The 13,771-nt window shown below is 38.6% G+C and overlaps 2 protein-coding genes across 3 annotated transcripts; both read right to left on the bottom strand.

Moving 5' to 3' along the window:
* Window positions 1-904: 904 nt before the first annotated feature.
* emc7b (ER membrane protein complex subunit 7b) lies at window positions 905-3,865 on the bottom strand. The gene is made up of 5 exons (XM_086061882.1): window positions 3,497-3,865; window positions 2,761-2,880; window positions 2,547-2,685; window positions 2,295-2,375; window positions 905-1,482 (listed from the first exon to the last, which is right to left on the bottom strand). The coding sequence occupies exons 1-5, from the start codon at window positions 3,727-3,729 to the stop codon at window positions 1,333-1,335; spliced, it is 723 nt and encodes a 240-aa protein (XP_085918008.1). The 5' UTR covers window positions 3,730-3,865; the 3' UTR covers window positions 905-1,332.
* A 501-nt stretch (window positions 3,866-4,366) lies between these two features.
* katnbl1 (katanin p80 subunit B-like 1) lies at window positions 4,367-8,532 on the bottom strand. Of its 2 annotated transcripts, none has more exons than XM_086061186.1 (10): window positions 8,385-8,532; window positions 7,768-7,887; window positions 7,572-7,609; window positions 7,154-7,421; window positions 6,961-7,076; window positions 6,820-6,870; window positions 5,870-5,959; window positions 5,670-5,771; window positions 5,332-5,425; window positions 4,367-4,931 (listed from the first exon to the last, which is right to left on the bottom strand). In XM_086061186.1, exons 2-10 carry the CDS (start codon window positions 7,774-7,776, stop codon window positions 4,899-4,901), a joined length of 801 nt encoding a protein of 266 aa, XP_085917312.1. In that variant the 5' UTR covers window positions 7,777-7,887; window positions 8,385-8,532; the 3' UTR covers window positions 4,367-4,898. The 2 variants fall into 2 exon arrangements, with proteins under 2 accessions (XP_085917312.1, XP_085917313.1); XM_086061187.1 differs by lacking the exon at window positions 8,385-8,532 and adding an exon at window positions 8,101-8,375.
* Between the last annotated feature and the right edge of the window lie 5,239 nt (window positions 8,533-13,771).

Genomic DNA, 13,771 nt, shown 5'->3' with positions numbered 1-13,771 from the left:
ATGCCTGGCTTGCAGTATTGATGTCCGACGCTGTAATATAAAAAAAGATTTGCACTTTTAATGCCATTTGATGATGTTATGTCAAACTCTGTGCCTTCTGTTCTGCTCAGAGGTCAAATGACATGTTGTGACTCAATCTGTGGTATCTGTCTGTGCAGTTCAGTGAATCCGTGTAACAGTAAGAGTGAAATACAAATTCTGTCGCAGTGACGTTTTTACTTTCTGTGGGAGTGAGGCCATTTTGGAGGGATTTTAGCAACATTTTTGTTCATAGCTAGCATATTGTTAAGACGGAAAACAAAAAGCGGTGAACATTTTTACTCATTTAATAAATTTCATTGTGATATTGTCATCTTTTTTCAATATTACGCGTCTTCAAGATAACCCATACAAATGCCACAGAACACCGGAGGGCCTAAATCTAATTCTGGTTGCCTTTATCTTATATTGGAAGTCAAGCCCAAAAAATTTTAAAAAATATTTTCTATGCGCCTCCTCAAAACTAAACACAACATTCGGACTCATATTGCATTTGTGTAATATGAACTATGTAGCAATTCCACCGGTTTTTATCCATCTTTGCGGGCGGCCATTTTGCCACTTGTTGTCGACTAATTATGACATCACACTCGGCACTGTGATGTCATTTTCAGACGTCAGCAAGTGGCAAAATGGCCGCCCCACCACATGGATAAAAACGCAATATTTGGAATACCGTGTGGGCTGCATAGCACATATTGTAAACAATGTTTTTAACTTGACTGAAAAACCAGAAAATTTTAATTTAACTGTTCAAAAAAAAAAAAAATCCTGTTTATGAACCAAAATGTACAGGGTTTAAAGCGAAAGGAATATTCTTTCATTAGTCTTTATACACACAAAATAGGCCAACTTTCACACAAGCCACATCGAACCATTTATTTTATACACTGTCGCAATTTATTCATTAAAACTTTTAAATTTCAGTCTTAAAATCAATAAATCTTCATTCACAGTCATATTACTGAAGAAAAAAAAATCTCTCCTTATGTATAGATATCATCATTCAGGTAGTGGAATTAGCAGCAAAGCACACCAAAGGATTACAACAGAAAACATTGATAAGAATTAGCATCACATGCTGGCAGCAAATGAAGAGAAACTGCGTGTGAAAGGATTTTTGTTAGAACTTTATAAACAAAAAACATGTAGATTTTAAATAGTTAACATCTGTTCATACAGAGATCTGTACAATAGACTCATGACAGCAGGGAAGAAAGAAAAAAAAAAAAGACACTGAAAAATCCTGCATCCATGACTTGGCATGTTTTCCATGCGTATGAGGTACGCGTACTACCTCCTCTTGACAGCCGGCCTGGTGCCCTTGCTGCTCCCACCCGCCTTGCTGGAACCCTTGGAGCCGGAAAAGAGCTTCGTCATGAGCTCAGACACGTCCGGGAGCTCAGGGTTGGGGTTCAGCATGTTCATGGATTGCTCCATTTCCTGTTTTGCGAAGTAAGAAAACAGGTTTATTACGTTGCTAGGAGAGTCAAATCTCATACTATCACATAAAATGATTTGCTAATTTAAGAACATGTTACATTTTTAGTCCAATGCAATTGTTTTTCTAAACTCATTCACTGCCATTGACGACTATAGACGTCAAAAATTCATTTGAACTATTTCTATTAGTTTAACATTTTTTCCACTTTTGTTAACAAGAGTATGAAAACCTAGCAAAAAAATGTATTGCACATTTAGAACAGATATAAAATGTGTTATTAATCGTGAGTTAACTTGTGAAGTCATGCAATTAATTACAATTAAAAATGTTAATCACCTGACGCCCCTAATTTTTAATAATCTTTTTTTTATCGTGATTCAACTAGTGAAGTCATGCGATTAATTACGATTAAAATTTTTAATCACCTGACGCCCCTAATTTTTTATCTTTTCAAAAAAAAAAAAGATTTAAAAAATAAAAGATTATTAAAAATTAGGGGTGTCAGGCGGTTAAAATTTGTTGCATGACTTCACTAGTCTAGCTGTTCTAAATTTACAATATTTTTTCATACTCTTGTTAACAAAAGTGGATTTTTTTTTTTAACTAATAGAAATAGTTTAAATGATTTTTTTTACATCTATAGCCGTCAATGGCAGTGAATGAGTTAATTGGGAGCCATGTTTCTCTTCGTAGAGCTGACCAGAATCATCTTGTGTCAAAATGACTAGTGAACTAATCACTAACCTTAGTACTCATCTATTAGTGACATCATCCTACTTCGTATTTAAGAGTTTTTTTTCCTTCTTCTTACCTTTCTCATTTCTGGGTCATTAGTGTTGACCACTTTGGGCAGCAGAACAATGATCAGCAATGGCAACACCATCATCATAACCTGCATGGGCAACAAAGAGAATTAAACAAGAAGCATACAGTAGTGTACAACCACAGCGCCCCCATCAGGATATATAAGGCATTACAGTGTGAATGTGATCAAAGTTTTAAGATGAAGGCAAATTTTAAAGTTTCCTTAGCCTCTATGGCTAACAATAACTTCGAATTTTACCATTGGGTTCATGAGGAAATCGGTCCATCCCCAAGTTTCCCTCTTCATGAAGTAGCTGTGAATGCCACTGGCTCTAACTTGGAGAGGATATGGCTGGCGGATCACTTCTGAAGTCTTGATGTAGTTCACAAGTCGTGCTCTGTTGAGGTAAGCGAGGAGTAAAGCAACGCGTTTGAAAAGATACCAAAGAGGATTTTTATGCGGGAGCACTAACCTCATTTTCCCCTTGGATGTAATATCAACACGCACCGGCTCAAATCGGTATCCTGGGGTGACAATTTCCACAACGTACGAGCCAGATGGGACGTCGTTTACTGCGAAACTGCCATCAGTTCTGTAACAAAATAGTAACACAAATTTAAGTATGATTTACAGACAACACTTGTCACTTTATCAATCTATCATCCATCCATTTTTTTTATAGTGCTTGCCATCGTTTGGGTCACAGGTGTCTAATCGTAACTATTTTAACACATACTATTACCGGTATTACTTGCAAAACTCCACACACCCCAAAAACACTTCATGGCTATTTGTGTGAATTGAATGTCAGTTTCTATTATTCTCAGATTTAAATAAATAGAAAATAATGCATTGGCTTGCTGTTTTAATGGGAATATTCTGTGCATGTCGATCAGGGTTCTTTTTACGTTATATATAAAATCACTTTTACCTCCCAGGATCAAACTACTAATGATAGCATTAGCCATAAGGACACTGCCAGGCCTAACCACGCCACGACATAAACCGTATTCCGTTTAATAAAGGCATGTCAATAATGAAAAAGATTTATTTCAAATGTTATTTTGCATTAAACTAGTAAAACCTGAAATGACGAGATGTGTGGAGGTTGGTTTATGTCAACTCAAATTGTGTGAGAACTAGCTAGCACGCTAATGCTAACGCTACACACCAATCGTCAAGCATGTGGATCTGTAAATGATTTGTACCTCAAAAATCCCACGTAGTCTTCGCCTTCAACAAGAACTTGTGCTGTGGAAACCCAGTCTTGTGTTTTTACGCCGGGTACGATCGCCCTTCCCTCGATTTTAAAGCGATCTGCAGTGATCTGAGTCGATACACCTGCACCAGGCCCGGTTTCCACATCGGTGAAACACGAAGCCAGGACGAGCACGGACTGAACGAAAAGCCACAAGAGCTGTATTCTTCCCATGTTGGACATTGTAATTGCCAAAATTAAATAAAAGTCGGCTTAGAAGGCGAGCGCGTCAGCATGAAACTGTTCGAGGCAGGAACCGCACATCAGCTGTGCATGGACAATGACGTCACTCAGAGTAGAAAGCGTTGTTGTTCAAGGCACGAACTTCCGGTTTGATTATGTGATGACACTTATTTTGAAAAGTACTGTACGAGTTACGATGTTCTTTTGCATGTGATTCATCTTTTGTAATATGTTGTCTCTTTTGGACGACACTTTAGACCCCCCCCCCCTCAAAATATCTTTACAATATGTTCTTTACAGCCCTACTAAAATTATTCTGATTAATGAAGCATAAAAATCCAGCCGTTTTTAATAATCTCAAGCGGCGGGTGTCGACTGAAAATGACATCACAGCCAATCACGGCTCAGCTTCATTGTCACATGACCAAACTCAGAAAAAAGGTTCACCGTGATTGGTTGTTAGCAGAGCAAACGTGATGTCATTTTCAGTCGACCATAAAAGTGACCACCCGCTGAGATGGATTTATTTTAAAAACGAGTGCAACATTCGTCAGAACGCCATGTTTAAACTCATGGGGGTGCATAGAAAACATTTGAGACAATTTTTGGAAGTCCTCTCACAATAAAAAGAAAAAAATGTTTTTGTCAATTTTATTTAAAAGATTAAAAGAATAACTTGGCTTGACATCAAGTTCAAATGACACACATGGAGGACAGAAGATGCACACTCATAACTTAAGACTGATGCAACTTGAAGTTCCTGATTCCAACGAACGCAGGTTCAAAACATCCAAACAGCGGGCCATTCACAAATCCAAGTGCATTTGCATTCCATGGTGACGAGCGGTGCAGTGAGAGACTACTATGTTGGCACTACATAGAGCAACATATATCCAGTCTCACGGAGGTCCCCCTTTCCTGAAACGGTTCACTTCAATGTGAAGCAGTCACTTGCTGTGCTTCTGCTGCAGAAATGTGCTCCCAGCCCCGCTTTAAGTGTCTCCAGCGATAACGAGTTGTTTTGATGTGTCAATTTTATTTTCAGTTCGGGGGTTTTTGAGTAACAAAGCCATGATCCAGTCCGCATGTCGTATGTCGTCATCCATACAACAACACAGCCGCGATCCGGCAGTAGTGGTCACATCCTCGGAGTGCTACATGGACAAGAGTCAGGGGAGCTGAAGGACATACGACTCAATGGCCTAAAACATTTGAAACCAGGGACAACGTTAGTTCACTTGTCCTAATGCAAAACGCTGCTAATATTATTATCATCATACCACTCAACCATGTGCAACTGTGAAATTGTTTAACATGAATTAACAGGTGTAGGCTTAATAGCTACTGGCTGGCTATGCACGCCCTTACAGTAACAGGATGTGGGTCATATTGTATTTATTTTGGACAAGATAAACAATTGAACAGGCTTCTACAACGTCATGTTTTGTTCATGTTAGGGGAGCTACGAGCAGTACAGGACGGACTCCCTAAGATGGAAATTGAGCATCTAAATAAGATTAACAGCTTTACTTGGTCTGACGAATGCCAACTAACATTTTGGTCAACACACAAAGAGGTATCCAATAAAGGAGTTGTCCTCACCTTTGCCAGGTCTCCAGTAGAACCTGAAATCAGACATAGCCTGGCTCCGTCCTTCCACAAGTCTCTTAGACGTTGTTTTAAGACTACAATGTTTCTGAAAGGAAAAAAAACAAAATCACCAACATGTCTGGTGTTTTTCCTCTAGAAGTGACCTTAATCTACTCCAGGAGCAGTGTAATCACATGCTGGTCTTATCTAGCATGACCAGTTGCGTGAAGCGCGGAGGAAGAGCTCGTACTACCTTCGTAGCCTTTTAATTTGACTCTTCATCATCTTGGGAGCTACTCAAGACTAATCTCTGTGTCTGTTTAATGTCCCGAACAACATGCAGATCCCACCTGTTGTCCAAACTGTCCCGCAGTCTTTTCTCTGTCTTTGAGAGGTCTGGCCACCATTTCCTGATGACAGCCTGAACCCAGTATAAACCCACGATTATTTGTCTAAAAAAAAAAAACATAATATAAATGTCAACAATAGAAAATCAGTTATGGTTTCAGAAGAATGACGTACAAGAGTAGCTGATTTTTGGATAACTTACTCTTCGTATTTACTGGAAAGGATCACTTTGACTTGGGGCGCAAGGTCAACACAGCATCCAATTGAAAAACACGATGTTTCAGTTTGGACGCTGACAAAAACACAAAACAGGAAGGTAAAATGTGTTAAAAAAAATAAAGGTCGATCAATGATCGAAAACAAGGTAGAAGGTTTCAGCCCAAAGTACAGTACCGTAGTCATAGCAACTTGGTTTCCACAACAAGGATATAAAAGGCAATAATACACCATGATTGTGCCTTTGGCTACAATGCAACGTGGGATTCTGGTTGAGGTAAGCCATTTTAAGATAATGAAAAAAAAAAAAAACTCTTAATGTCGTTATTAAGTGGACGTTTTGCACTCGGCTGTTTTTGGGGCACATACTGAAAGGCACACCTATACTATGTTTGCGAACAAACGCATAACATGAAATAGGTGATTTAATATACATTTCCTCCAAAAAAATAAAGAAAGAAAAAAGATTTTAGACAAGAAATTCGCAAAATTGCGCGCTGACAAGATGCACACAGTTGAGACTAAATTACAGGAAACCTTTGTATGAAAGCATTTCTAGGTTTAGGTTATAAATATGAAATGCGGTAACAGAGTCAAATTTTATGCCATACATAACCTCAAATTGTCAAAATTATAGTAGATATTTGCATGCAAAACATTACTAGGTCATTAAGATCAAACAATTACATGCAAAAACATGAACTATGACAGTAACTGGCCATGATTTCTTGTGCTACGTGTCATCGTATCCTTACATCACGCTCAGTTCTTAACCTTGAAATGTCTGTCATAAATCAAAGCCCCCTTTTATAATGCAAAGGCTTTGTGATGGTGTAAGTGTTGAGCCTTGAACACATTCTATTTCCATTTAGAGGACCTTAAGGAATTCCATTGCAAAGCTTAATTACGACTCCTGAGAAATCCAAAAAGACTCACTCGTTTGTTATGACAGGTAACAGGTCAAGCAGCACTTCTGAGTCTTGAATTCTGTGGATTATAGAGCAGAAATGTAAGCCTTCGACGAACATTAAGTGATAATAACCAAAAAAAGTGTGGTATTCGTGGAAAATGTTGTACTTGATTAGATAAGTCACTAATTCGATGGCGTTTCTCCGCCATAGCGTTAGGGCCACTTTAAGTCGAAGATTCCTTCCAAAGAGGATGTGCGACACTGCTTCGTGGTCCTTTGACAGCTACGGATATAAAAAAAGGGTGTTAGTAAAAGCAAAAGCAAGGTCTCAACTTGAAGCTCCCAAACTAGTATTCTGACCTCAGTGAAGTCACTGTACTTGGAGCTGGGCCCTGCCATCTTCGAGGCCTCTGTGGCATTCACAGTCGGCCTGCAGTCAGCTTTGTAGTGATTACCCCGCACACCCGAGTATGTCACCTCATTTTCTTTATTGGCCATGCCGGGGTTACGGGCTTGACCAACATTGGATATTTTACGGTGCAGCTTCAAGCCCACCTCCAGGGATAGAGAACCCTTCCTCTTGCAAAGTGAGGTCCTCTTTTCCTTGCCTGGGCTCTGTACTTGGAATCTAATATGGGGGGAAAATCATGTTGCATTTGACATCATTGCAAGAACCATTAACAACACAAGACTATAAAGAGGTGTTTTAAAAGGTCCAGTGACTAAAAAAAGGGTTAACTGTGTGACACATCCCTATAGACATGGATCAAAGACTCACCTTTTCTTATCTAATTCGTCCTTATTTCTAATATCCACCTAAAAACAGAAGGATAGGGGATGAGGCCACTATGGCCACGTCTCTACCGCAACAATACCACTGAAACTACAATGCACTATTTCACTGCCATCAGGAATTTCTAAACAACCACACTGTTTACACAATAAGGCATGCTACAAGCGGACACGCTCCATACCTGCTTCATGGTCTTTGAATGATGCAGGCGAGATGACAAGAGGCCATTGGACTTTTTCTTCTTGACCTTAAAGAATTGCCGTTGATTGAAAAGCTTACCACTTGTCAGAATTTAGGTACACTATAAAGGAGAAAGAAAGTACAGTAGAATGTGTCACATATCAAATCGAGGACTTACAGTTGTGGGTTTCAATTATATAAAAATAGTTTACTTTAAGTCATAACAATACAGATTAGGGAGGAAAAGCAGTCCAAATGAAAACAACACGCCTAAAGCAAACGACGCTGCTACTAGTAGCATTAGCTTCACTAGCTCAACAGATGTCCCCCTTACCATAAAATACTTCTACCAACCCCGCTATTAAAAACAACACGGCGGTAGATACTCAAGTGACATTTACGACAGCCTATTTTGTAACACCCATCGACGTATTAACTAACTTAAAAAGTCTGCAGCTAGCTAACTGCAGCTGTTAGCGTTGAGCTTAGCCAGGAAACATACGCGACTTAGCTAGGATGCTAAGTGCGAGCTAACTGACCGCTTAGCCTTTCAACTTTATCACAAAAAAACACTTCCGTGCCACTAGCGAGATTCAAACACCGCATTCAAGCACCAACCAAAGCATTTTGTCCGGTGACATGTATTCTTCTTCAGGTCTATTAGTCCAAAACGCGAAAAACTGGTTACAGTGTACAAGGCCAACTCTTGTTGAACGTCCGCTAGCGTTTCAGAAGTTTTTGAACCATTCAAATGCGTTCGCCGCGGGTGTGTGGGGATTGTGGGATTGATTTTGGCACACAAAAATAAACTTTTGGCGTCCACTGCTGGACGTCTATGGAAACGGCTGACTTTGCTGCTACTGCAGTTGGACTCGGATAAATGGCATTTTTTTTGTCTTACATGGTTAGTAGATGTATGACAAAAAGTGCCATTATAGATGCGGACAAAATATGTGCATATGTACAAAATACGTACTTCTATATTTCATATTACATTTCTTAATACATGCATGATGAAAACCTAACTCAACAACAAAGGGATTGAAACAAACAACAAATAAATAACCACATACTGTATTTTTTTTTCTCACAGTGCAAAGGGGCTTTCATTAAAATAAAATAAAAAATCAAGAACAGCAAGTGCAGGAATTCATTTTCTGCATTTTTTTTTTTACACAAAAATCAACAAAAAATTGTAATATTATGTTTGTCTTGTATTAAATATCATTATAGGCCTACTCTACTATGTTATAATATGGGCAGTACAAGTGTAAACGTGTCTCAGAGCCATATGTAGAGAATTTGGCCAACTTGGTTTTCGGCAGGGTAACAAGATGGTGTCCGTATGTCACGTGACTAGCAGTTGACCAATCACGCTATGATTGGTCAACTGCTGGTCACATGACAAACGGACGCCATCTTGTTACCCTGTTGAAACCGAGTTGGCCAAACTCAAAATGGCTGTGTCCGAATGTGAGAGGTCACGCCATTTTGTAGTGGCGTCCGAATGTCCAGGAAGCGAAAATGTAGGGCACTCAAAATTACCCACAATGCACTCTGAAAAGTAGTGAACTCAAACTGGTTGATATAGACCACAACGCATTGCGAGTATGAAAAAAAAAAAAATGGCGCCAGCGACATCGCAAGCGCGGGAATCAGAGCGGTGCATCAAATATACAAAAATGATTACTTCATTTTTGTTGAAAATATGTACAACAGCTAAAATAAAGTACAGTTTTAAAACATTTTTATTCACAATAAATAGTCAGAGATTTATGCGACGTGCATGACAGGTACGATGGTCACGTGATATAAAATATATATAAAAAAATGTATACAGTATATATATATATATGTATGCAGTATATATGTGTATATATATATATATATTTATTTATTTTTAAATATTTGTTGCCCCGATTTTCACACAATTTTTACTATCGTACACAGACTACCTCGATTAAAAACAAGGCCATTTGCCTATATCTGTCTCTTCCTGCCTCCAATTCTCCTCTTGCATTCATTAATCTTTTTTTTTAAATTTAATTTATTAGTCAGGCACTTTGGCCCGCTGCCTTTGAAATTACTTGAACCCTTTGGAAGTTAATGTTGCTAATTGTGTTGACATTATGTAAGATTGTGAGAGCCGCTTCGTACACTGCATCTCTGTTCTCGGAACGGCTCCCTGCCACCATGGATGAATTAGGATCCTTGTCCGCAGGCTGCACAGCAAATCAAAGGAGGAGCAAAAGTGTCTGGAGGGGAAAAGGTGGCGGCAAGTTCAACATTACTGTCAAATGATTCAGAAATGCCCAGGAAGGCATAATTACTTTCAACCACGGGAGTATTTAATGCTCCAAAGAGTCCAATAAACATTCCAAATGTGTCATCTTATTATATTCTCATCATCATTATGATTACATCTCATTATATTCTCATTACATATTTGCTTTTGCTCACTTTCATCAGCACAGAGGAGTGTATTGAGCCGAGGCAACGCAATCTTTATTCAAGGAATGGAGTTGTACTTTGAAAATAGTTTCCATTTCCAACGCTAGATGGCAGTGTTTGTCTATGCCTTCCGGACATTTTAGTATCCGGTCAGTACATCTGTTGTGTTGATCCAACTTTACAGGCCTCTTGATGGTCAGGATGGTCAGGTGTCATAATATATTTTTTAATATATATATATATAAGTTCTATTAGCATTAGCAACAAAGGCAAAAGCGCATTCAAACAGCTGTGAGCAGCAGCTTGAAAGTGAACTCATAGTGTTAACCCGGAATCTCAGATGCCACATTTCACATTAAAATGCCACTCAAGCCTCTTCTCCTTCGACATGGTCTATAATTCCCAGAACTGCCAATGATCTGTACATATCATTGCATGATGTTACATTTCGTTGTGAACGGTCACCACCTGCAGAGAATAACATGATCATGAATTCCTTCATCCATCACCATGACCATTTGAATTGAGGACATCAAACACACTCCTGGCCAGTACAAGCACTGTTGTATACGTTCACGACATGTTCATACGTCAAATCATGATTCAGTGCTCCCGCAGCAGAAGCTATAAAACATATTTCCAAGAAGTATAGAACATAGGCTGCATTGAGGATCCCATTATAGTCAAATATTTTTGCAGGAAAGATTTATTGTTGGGTTTATGAGTTGAACGTCTATCTTGGCTTGGGATGTTCGGGGGGGGGGGGGGGGGGGGGGCGCTCATTTACTTTTGGTATTTTCAAGCAACATAACATGAACCCCACAGGAAATAAATTCATCATACAGTATGTGCAGTTGCTCTCATACGTCCAGAAAGGTTGAATCTACTTGGGGGCTTGCTTTAAACTCTGAATGAATGAATTAACCTTATAAAGACTGAACCGTGAAATATATGAGAACATTTGGATTCATTGTAAATAGACTATTTATTGGTCCTTTTGAACAAACAAATGTAAAAAAAAAAAAAATCCACATATGACTTTTGATTTGTGTCATATTTGATACATCCGGTCACAATGCTTTAAATTCGTACATTTATAACTGTAAAAAAATATAATAAGAAACAGACATATCACTCATATTAGTATTTCCAAAAAGCAGAAAGAACATTACCCACTATTAATAAGTATAGGCGTGTCTCCTTTCTCATTTGGGGCGATCTTGCAAGGTCGCTGGGAAAAGCCATCAGATGGGTGATCCTGCCCTCTAATGGATTATCCATGCAATGCATGTGTCAGATTATATTTGTCAGGGTTTTCATTTTAAAAAGAAAATATTGTACTCATGAAATAGAGGGCTCAAAATTCTTGTATTTAATATATGTTTGACGTTATTGGGTTAAAACTAAAATACTATTTTTTAAGTATTTGATAGCCATTGGACAAAAAGCTAATTAGTGCGTCCAGTGGATAGAATAGATTAGGAGCTGTCAAATCGCAGCTCGCAAATGTAATTAAACCTTACATCATAATCCATTTTTTGTTTTCACAGTTTTAAGCAAAAATTAGTCTGTGAGATGTTTTAAGCGCGACATCCATGCGGTTTCAGAATTGCACCCAGTTGCCTTTAAAAGGCAAACGCGTGCCCAAATGAACGTATTCTAGTTCGATTTGAGGCGATCAATAGCTTTTTGTAACACTCAGAGCGAGCTCTGCACTCGTATTTGGGGCCCACGCCTCGTGAACAAATTGCTCCAGCTGTGTCAGGTTTAATGGATGCCTTCTCCAGATTGTTTTGTTTCAGCTCCTTCAACAGCAGGTGTTCAATATGATTTAGATCACGGTTCACGGAGGCCACTTTAAAGTAGTTCCGAAAAATCCCTCTTGGGTGCTTTTTAAGATGTTTGTTTAGTTCCATCATACTGAGGACTGCGACGCAGGCAACAAGCAGGAGAAAGTTTCCGCTGGGTACCACCTCGCAAGTGGTACGTGCTTCATCTGACAAGATTCGCTGGAGGAGCTAACATCTGAACCATCGGGTGTTAATCCCTTTGGCTGAGTTTAGTCTCAAAATGCACGGACGGTGAAATCACCAGTATTAAAAAAAATAATAATAAAAAAAAATATATATATATATATATATATATATAAATAAAAAAAAGAGCAATGATGATGACATTACCGAATGAACAATACTGAGCTCTTTAAAAAAAAAAAAGAAGAAGAAAAAAAAGGAGGCGCAACAGGTTCGACGGAGCGCTTTTTAAACGATCACCTTTCAACATGATGGACAACCATTTCGCAATCGAAAAATCTGAAATCGTAACAAATTTCCAAAGGGGGCGTAACCACCTGCTTGCTGCTCTGTCACAGTCAAATCAAAAATAACAATTCGTCTGCTGTTCGCTCGCTCAACCTGCAACCCTCGACGAGGCATTATTGGACAAAACTAAAAGGACCATGACTCAGGAAGCACTTAACTAAAAATATCACACTAACAATTTGAACGAGGCAGCAAACAGCTGTGAGGAAGGCAGCGGGCACTTTTTTTTTGCAAAAAGTTTGTATTTGCATCCAAGCACGCTAACACTTCCCATGCAGAACTAAACAGATTTGTCACTGAACCACACAGAAACGTCTGGAACAGCTTTGCTTCCTCTTACTCGCCGAGCGTGTGAATAACAAGAGAAGGATTTATGCAAGTGGGGGCCTGACACCAAGATGACCAGGTCGCGACCATTCCGCGCAACATCCAATACTGGTCAAAATATGACCCTGATCCTCAAAGTGGAATTGAACACAAGGCAATGTGGGAAGCAGATGTGAATAAATCACCCACAGGTTCGAAGAACCTCCATCCATCAATTTTCTACAGGGTTTTTCCTCATTATTAGGTTTCGATATTGGCACCGGAAAATCAAACCTGTACTGTATTTACTAGGGGTGTTAGAAAAAAAAACGATTTGGCAATATATCGCGATATTACAGCACGCAATTCTCGAATCGATTCGATATGCGGGCGAATCGATTTTTAAACATACATTTTTTAATGGAAATATTCAACAAAACGTCTTACTTAGGGTTAGGATTCACACATTAAGCATGGAAGAATTTTATATTAATGGAACATTAAGTCCTAATATTTGATTTCAGTGCTGTTCAAACATGAAACAGACTGCAACCTGAATTTTCAGATAAATAAATACATTTTCATACAAATCTTACAGTGTAAATGTACAAGTTTACTGATTGGTATTTTCTAAATTTGAGTAAAAAAAAAAAAAAAATCGCAATAATCAATTTACAGATTTATATCGGGATTAATCGGTATTGAATCGAATCGTGACCTCTGAATTGTGATACGAATTTAATCGCCAGGTAATAGGCAATTCACACCCCTAGTATTTACTAACAAAAAAACTACAGATTTCCCCATTAAACACAATGTGTTCAATTTAAACATAAAAAAAATATTCATAAAACTGGACATATTAAGGTAAATGTTGCCACTATATCGTGTTAAGAGTCTAATTTCTGAGAGTCCAGACTGTCATGC

The sequence above is a fragment of the Leptonotus elevatus genome, chromosome 18 (assembly GCF_054856555.1).
Source record: "Leptonotus elevatus isolate MCC_2025b chromosome 18, RoL_Lele_1.0, whole genome shotgun sequence".
Lineage (NCBI taxonomy): Eukaryota > Metazoa > Chordata > Actinopteri > Syngnathiformes > Syngnathidae > Leptonotus > Leptonotus elevatus.
Note: the sequence above shows the minus strand (reverse complement) of the source record. Positions and strands in the feature narration are given on the sequence as shown.